This window comes from Phlebotomus papatasi, chromosome 2 (assembly GCF_024763615.1).
Source record: "Phlebotomus papatasi isolate M1 chromosome 2, Ppap_2.1, whole genome shotgun sequence".
In the NCBI taxonomy this organism is placed as follows: domain Eukaryota; kingdom Metazoa; phylum Arthropoda; class Insecta; order Diptera; family Psychodidae; genus Phlebotomus; species Phlebotomus papatasi.
Window position 1 is genome coordinate 51574340 of NC_077223.1, and position 8422 is coordinate 51582761.

Genomic DNA, 8422 nt, shown 5'->3' on the forward strand with positions numbered 1-8422 from the left:
GGATTTAGTGGGCTATCTATTTTGGGTAGTGAGATAAATGGCAACCCCGTAGGGAAAAATTTAGTAGAAGGAAACCATTGGTGAAACACGACTTTTCTTTAAACTTGCATACATGTATCACATCCAGGATGATCAGTCCAGGAAACAAAGAGATTTGTTAGGGAAAATAAATCCTTTGAAATGGTTACTTACCAGAGAACTCGTTCAAAATTTTTTTATGTTCGTAAAGAATTTTCAGAGAGAAAAAGTTGGGAAATTGTACATATCAATTTCTTTTTAGCCAAGACACACACCATAATTTTCAATGAAAAACAGATTTTCCGCAATTTTCTTTTCATTATTATATAATTATTTCAATTTTTCTCAGTGTTTTTTAGCCGAGACACACAAAAAATATTTGAATTTGCAACGGTTTTTCTTAGCCAAGACACAAACCCGCGTTCGGCTGGCCTTCGGCCAGCTTCAGGGAGGTTTTTTTATTCACTAAAATTTCACATTTAGTCTCAGATAGATTATTAAGTGAAAAGACACATATTTGCAGATTTTTCAGTGCTCAAAACTGAGTATATTAATTACAATTTGTCCATTAAAAAGTAAATATAAAAAATTCTGCAATCATAAATAAAAATATTTGGCCCTAATTCACAATAATAAAAATTAACATACTCAAAATTAATTTCACTTATTTTTTTGCTACGAGAAAATGTCTGCTAAACATTATTCATAGAAATCGTACAAATATGTAAAAATGTTCTCTAAAATCTCTAAATGTTCTTTTATAAATTAGCTCTTCTAAAAATTGTCGAGTCTTTTTCATAATAAGTCATTAGGTTCTTCTTTAATTGGTTGAATTTCAGACATTTCAAAAGTAATTTTCTCAATCCTCTTTTCACCCACAATTGCTTCATAATCCTCCGGATGAAGATTCTTCTCATGAGCACACCTTTGAGATCTTGTAACAAACATTTTGTCACAAAATCTACAACGAAAATTCAGCTCACCAGTATGAACAGCCATGTGTTCCTTGAGTTCCGGAACAGTCTTGTACGCATTCTGGCACATCGGACACTTGTGCGTTCTCTTCTTCATATGAACATAGTTTATGTGGGATCTTATGGCATATTTCTGATCAAACTTCTTGCCGCAAAAATGACATTCATACGTTTCGTTGGAGTTCAGATGAAGACGCATGTGGCTGGTCAGATTGTACTTGTTCTGGAAGCTCTTGCCACAAATTTCACAAGAGACACTTTGCTGCTCATTATGTACGATCTGGTGGCGCTTGAGTATTTGAGTATCCCGAAAAAGAATACCACAAACCTGCAATCAAATAATGTATTTTCGCAATTGAAAAAAAAATTAAAAAATTGTACACCTCTTATCATGGCTAAAGTACTAATATTTCCCGTTTAAAAATTTCCTGGAAGGACAATTTCCTGTCAAATTATTTTGAGTTTTCATGAATTTTTGAGCTTTATACTTAATTGTCTTTTTTTTTTGTTTCTCGAAATCAAAGGAAGAGCAATATTAAGATGGGCATCCCACTTTCTGGTCGCAACTCTTCTTCCTTTCTAGCGCTAGCTAATAAGGCACCTTTATATACGGGGGAATTTCTTCGAAATGCATCCCAATGTGCAATAAACCTGTGAGTTTTAGAAAATCTCCTGTTTGGCGTCTTATATACGGGGGAATTTCGAAATGCACCGCACTGTGCTATGCACCGGTGAGTCTCGGGAAATCTCCCCTAGTGGTTCATGCCTGAGATAAATTTTCTCCACCCTCTGTTATAAATTCTCCAAGTGTGCTCTAACTAAAATAGATATTCTGGAAGACTTTCTATTTTATTTTGAAACGTTTCAAACGTCAATCACACAGTGTTTTACAATCAAAGAATTTGTTAAAGAGTGGTAAAGTTAATATTTATACCTGGTAACGAACACCAAGAGGAAATGGGGCACCCTTCCCTCTATATCAAAACCGTCCTACCGCAGGATTTTATGTCAATATTGTTGCTAAATTTATTAAATATCCTTAGTTTTTATTTTTCTATAAATCAACTTTATTCTATTTAACTATTTCTTTATTTATTTTTAATGATGTCTATTTAACAATTCGACCATATTAAGAAGATTAAACGATACATTCAGAAGAGAGATCGATACCGTGTCCTTATTTCACTTGCTTTTCGACTTTTGATAACTTTGAAAATAGATCACGAGAAAAACATCTCTTGAAAAAAACAAAAAAAAATGATTTGAAATCGCTTTAAATTTTAAAAATATTTGAACATAAACAAATGGAGCTTTTGAAGAGGGAAATTTTAAGCGCCGAAGGATGGGCAAAAATGCACCGGTCTAAACCTTAGTGGGGGATTTTTGTGTCAAAATGGCAGTTTCGAAATAAAATCCCCCCGTTTAGATGCTCCCTTTATGACACATTTGAAAAAATGTGTTATAATCACTAAGTGCGTCTTGGCTAAAATAAAGTCTGGTAGACTTTCTATTTTATTTTATCACGATCATTAGGGGGAAGTGGGGCACTTTTGAATTGAAGTAGCTTTGAAATTGGGCTTTTTTCTCCTATTTGTAAATGAAACTAGAGCTTATAACAATATAATTTAGATACACAAACCAATTGCAAAGCTAAATTACTTTATGATTATGCACAATTCCATTTACAAATAGAAGAAAAAGGCCCAATTTCAAAGCTGCCCTAATTCAAAGGTGCCCCATTTCCCTCTACGATATTACGAAACACTTAAAAAAAATGCAGTTGCATGACTATAGAAATTGGGTGATTTTAAGAAAAAAATTTTTCACGGTGTGTAGGGGAAGGTTTTGTACCTTCGTAATGTTGCAGCTTCGTAAAAGTTGATTTTTTTCCAAGTTACTAAATGAACTTCATCCATGGATATATAATCTAACTAAAAGCTAGTCCTACATCTCATATTTCCTGACAAACTTGGAAGCCTATGCCTTTTTTCCTGGGTCCAAAAGGCAAAAATAAAAAATGGGCCTAAAATCGTAATTCTGATGTGAAATATTTTATGCATTTCTGCACACTTCAAGTGTCTTTTCGAAAAAAAAAACAACTATTTCAAGTTATAGAGGATTTATTAGGATTAATATTTACCGTGAAAATCTTTCGCTTGAAGGGGATCGTTTTTGTGGGTGGAGGAAAATTCATAAAAATTACCATCCTTGCAGCTCAAGAAAATTGAATTTTGCAGCTTCGTAAAAACATTTGTCAAAATTACTGACCACCGAATTTGAGAATTCCTCACTCTTTTGGGTCACACTGAGCACGCCGCTCGGGATATTTGACTTATCAGAGATTCCACTGAACAAGTTGACAAGAAAATTGTGATATTACAACATTTTTCAAGAAAATATCGAAGGAAAACACGCACTTCCCCATCAAAATGAGATTTCATCAGATGTTTTTATTTTACTTCTGTCAAATCAAACATTAAGCCTGAATCTGCTTATGGTAGGTGTGATTCTTTCATTGACCATACGGTGCGTTTTAAGCATTTTTCATACAATTTGCTTTGTTTTCAAGCAGAGTTTTCCTCATTTAACTTTAAATTAATCACTGGTAATTCTAAGAATCACTGATGTTCAAAAAATGTTCTGTAAGACAGATTCGAGATGTTAGGGAAAAAAACAAGGATTACAATAGGTGTGATCACTACTTTCTGATTTGTGCAGTGATGAAACTAGACTGCTTATGGTAAATTTGATTCTTTAATTGCCACTTAGATGTATTTTGAGTATTTCTCATTCAACTTTCTTTGTTTTAAAATGGAGCTTCCCACATTTAACTTTAAATTGGTGGCTGGTAATTTTTGAAATCAGTTACGTCCGAAATATGTTCTTTAAGACCCATTTGGAGGTGTTAGAGAAAATCCGAGGATTACAATAGGTGTAATTATGAGAGAATCATACCTAACCTATCTCTTAACTGACTGTCAGAATGCAGGGAAAAAATGGTTTTCCGAGTGTCAAAAAATATGTGTTAGAAAAATAGCTCAAGATTGATTTTTAATGCGTGATACCTCCTACAAATGGTGAAAACAAGTAGATGAAAGTTCCGTCTAAGTAGTGATGCCCAAATTTTTGTGTCTGGTGTAATGTTTTCGTGGAAAATGAGGCCTACAGAGGTGGGAAAAAGTGGTACGAAGCTGAGTTAACCAGGGCACCTTCGTAAAAAATGCCGCTACATTTTCATTTTCCTGTAGAGGAAAATCCAAGGACTACCAGGAGTTTTCTTAGGCAGAGAACCTAATCACAGCGAACAGACTGGGCTTTTCTACATGGTCATTGCTTTTTTACGCCTTCATTGCTTTTTTACAAGTGGAAAAAATAATCAAAATCTGATTTGATATTTTTTATGCTTTATGAGACAATATTCTTTGAAAAGAAAATGATATATTAGTAAAATTTTTCAATTATAAGTACCTTGAGAAAAGAGCAAAGAGCAATTGACCGGTCAATTGCTTTTTGCTCGTAATTCGAGGTTTTTAGATTTGGCAAATTTTACTAATAAATCATTTTCTTATTAAAGAATATTGTCTCAGAGAACGGAAAAACATCAAATTGGTGCAAAAATTGGTTTAGTGCCGGAATTTTTTGAATATTTTTTCCACGTGTAAAAAAGCAATGAAGGCGTAAAAAAGCAATGACCATGTAGAAAAGCCCAGTCTGTTCGCTGCGAATATGTAAGAGATTTTTTTGATATAGCGATATAATTGATTCGGTGTGTGTGGCATTCAGTAAAAAATCTTAAATCTTGGACTCCTTTTTTAATACGAACCTTCAAAACCTTCCCCTATATCTGGTTAGGGAATGCCTTAAGGGAATTCCCGAATTAGAAGCCCAAAAATGAACTGTTTAGCGCGATTTTTTTAAGAAAAGGAAACGATTAAGCTTCTTGAAATTTCTGATATATTATTTATACATATTTAACCCTTTAAGGACGACTGGGTCACCTGTGACCCATAGAGAAAATAATTTTTCCTGACTACCTGAAGTTATTTCTTTCTAATGTTTTTACCAAATCACGAAGTAGAAAGATGTAGGAATTAAGGATATATTTTGCAAATCTCCAGCTATTTACTATATAAAAAATATTTGAGCTCAAAAATAACGAATTTTCAAATTTTCACGTTGTTGCTTGAATTTTAATATTTTTAATATTTCTAATTTTTTTTAAGCAAAAACCTCTTGGGACTAAAAATTGCAATAACTATACATAATATTTCTCAACAAAGTAAAAATGATGGTTTATTGGTATTTTCAGGAAAGCTTCATAATTTTCATGGGTCATATATGACCCAATTGTCCCTAAAGGTAAAAAATTTGTGTCTAGTGGATTTTCGAAGATTTGAGGTTAGACTGTTTCATGTTTTGGTTTATGTGTGCGCAAAATAGTTAATTATTCGTGTAATATTGTGCGATATATCAATTAGCTGAGATTTCCCAGTGCAATACTGACTGAAGAAAGTAATATTTTGATAATTTATAAGATAAATTCATAACTTTTTAATCTTGTAGATAACTTCAGAAATGGAAAAAAATCATGATCAATGAACCCGAAATCATCCACATATTATGCCCAGAAGATAGCGATGATGCCGACAATCTTGTCCTGAACGAAAGCGACATAATATATTTGGAACAAGACGTGGATGAAGTGGACTTTGAAGTCTTCAGCGAAAAAGCATCAACACCCGAAGAACTCCCAGATCCGCAGCAATTTGCAACTGTACGTCTTAAATTCCCAGAGACAAACAACATTGCACCTACCCATTACCATCAAACATATTTCGAAGAAAACTGAGGTGCACATGGTGCTATTAGAAAAGAGGATTATAAGACCAATTGTATTTGTGAGGCATGCGACATTTATCTCTGTGTTACCTTACCAGTATGCGAAATTTGTTTCGATGTAAAATATAAAAATTAAAAATGAAGTAAACAATAATATATTTTTTCATAAAAATTATTGTTTTTGTGTACCAGTCTTCAAGAGTCTTTGAGACCAAAAATTGAATGAGATTTTTTAAAATTAATTTTTGATCGTTTTAATTTTTACTTGTACTCTAAATATATATTTTTTTATTATTACAAATATATTCAAATTAAATATCTTTCAAAAATAACAGAGCAAACGAATAAACTAGTCTTCTGGAAAATTTTGCGCTTTTTTACCTTTAGGGACGATTGGGTCATATATGACCCATAGTTTTCCAGGACTTCTAGGGATAGGAAAATTTTTTTCTAACCATAAATCTGTTATTTAGGCTAAAATATCGAGGGAAAATTGATTTCACTGAATTTGGCTCAGCGGAAAGCTTCTCGTCTTTAAAGGATTAAAGTGGGATTATTCACACAGAATTATGCTATTCCGCGCGGTTTTTTCCCGTCCTGAAAATGTGCATAATCCCGGGACTCCCTGTATACAGCGAGAGAAAATCACATTTTTTTGATCAAAAATATTTTAGCTTAGGAATTAATCGGGATTCTACAAAAAATATCCTAGATTTGGACATCCTCGTAGTTTGTAATCATCCATAAGAATCGGATTCTTATCGACTCTAAATAGTCCAAAAAATTGTTTTTCCAAGAATACCCACATTTTTTTTTGGGTACTCAGAGTCCCAAAAGATACGAAAGATTTAATTAAATAATTCTTAAGCTGTCTTCAGACTAGAGGTTTAGCCTAGTTCCCGAGGGTCTCAAAATCTTAAATTATGAGACATTTTATTGCTTTTTGAGAACCTAATTGGTTATTTATCTTTAATAATCCAATCATAAAATGAATTTTTCCAAAAAATCTTGATTGATAAGAAATTAGAGCAGTTAAGCCATATGGCTAAGTCTCAGGTCTGAAGTCGGCCTTAGTTAAAGCCCTTACAATATTTAATACAGTTTTTAGAATAATTAGCCGAGTTTCCAGATTTTAAATAAAAAAAAAATAGTAATTAATCTAAAATCTAAATGATTTTTTTGAAATTTTTTTGTCGCTTTTTTCGCACTTTTTACCAGGAAATGCACTTAGGACAGTTGCTGATCCAACTGACGAATTTTCTCTTGCAACGTGTTCCATCAGTTTACTGCAGAAAATTTTTAACTAACCTGACAGATTATGTTGGCGCCTCCTTCGTGGAATGTTCTAACGTGCCTCTTCATACAGGTCAGCCTTTCGAATGCCCTCTGGCAATGAGGGCAGTTGTGCTTCTTTTCATCTGCGGCAGCATGCACTATCGCATGCTGCCTCAGCATCTTCGAAGTGACGAAGCGTTGCGGACAGCTGGGGCACGGATATTTTCTCATCTCGTGCGGAGTATGAGTGTTCAGAGCATGAAAATCCAGACTACATTGATACTTGAAACATTTCCCACATTCATGGCATCTAAAGGTCTCTGGATCGGCATGGTACTGAATGTGCTCGCTGAGATTGGTTAATCCGGAAAACTTGAGTTTGCAGCATCTGATGTAGGCCTTTCTACTGTGAATGTCCTGGAAATGATCTTCGAGATCTCGGAATCTTACAAAAATATCCTTACAGATGTCACATTGTATTCTGTAGAATTTCTCAATGCGAGCCTGAGTAGCTTCTATTTCTTCAGAAGTCATTGCCCGTCTCCGTCGTCGGCGTTTGATTGGATGATCTTTGGAGAAAGACCGTACAGCACGCTTGGGACGGCTTGGGAGAGGCTTCAGCAATTGATCTCTGAGAAGTGAGGTTGATGGTGAAGGTAGTGATAATTTCTGGGTAATGTATGAACACTTGGAAATATCACCAAGTAGCATTTGCCTCAGGATTCCACTGTCCTGATTGGTAGGAGATTTTTCTACTTCTTCCTTGATACTCTTACATTGTTCACCGGATAGTACATTGACAATCCTAGGGATATTCTCACGTTCCCCAAAAAGATCACGCAAAATATTCTCACTCTCTCGGATTGTGGTAATAAAGTGAACAACATCATGAACTTTCTCCACGCATCCGGAACATACAAATTTAGGCCAATTATCGGATTCACTAATCTAAAATAGGTATTGTTCCTGTGAAACTACAATTCAAGTCTGCAACTTTTTTTTGGTGTACTTACTGAAACACCAAGATGCGTGGCCAGGAGTTCTTGAAGATTTTCCGAGAAGACTGAGAAGAAGGAGATTGATCTTGCAACACAAAGACGACACATTTCCTCAATTTCCTCACTTTCCTCCTGTTTAATCATCACTTCTGCCCCTGAGGCACTATATTCTGTCATTTTGGGCTATTTTTGATTTGAGATTTATAAAACTTTTTGAGGAAAATTGGTAAAAACCAGGCAAAACACTTTTATAAAGAGGACACCAACAATGGGGACAACAAAAAATCACATAACCTCAAAAAGGGTTGCTGCGCCTCT

General features: G+C 34.3%; 2 protein-coding genes across 2 annotated transcripts in view; both read right to left on the bottom strand.

Annotated features, from left to right (window-relative positions):
* LOC129801450 (PAS domain-containing serine/threonine-protein kinase) overlaps positions 1 to 505 on the bottom strand; it is a 40567-nt gene extending 40062 nt beyond the window's left edge. The window contains exon 1 of the mRNA XM_055846516.1: positions 485 to 505. The gene's annotated coding sequence lies outside the window, so the exon portion shown is untranslated. The remainder of the gene's footprint in view (positions 1 to 484) is intronic.
* Positions 451 to 8416, bottom strand: LOC129801503 (zinc finger protein 43-like). Its single transcript, XM_055846616.1, has 3 exons — positions 8120 to 8416; positions 7140 to 8054; positions 451 to 1320 (listed from the first exon to the last, which is right to left on the bottom strand). Exons 1-3 carry the CDS (start codon positions 8279 to 8281, stop codon positions 814 to 816), a joined length of 1584 nt encoding a protein of 527 aa, XP_055702591.1. The 5' UTR covers positions 8282 to 8416; the 3' UTR covers positions 451 to 813.
* Between the last annotated feature and the right edge of the window lie 6 nt (positions 8417 to 8422).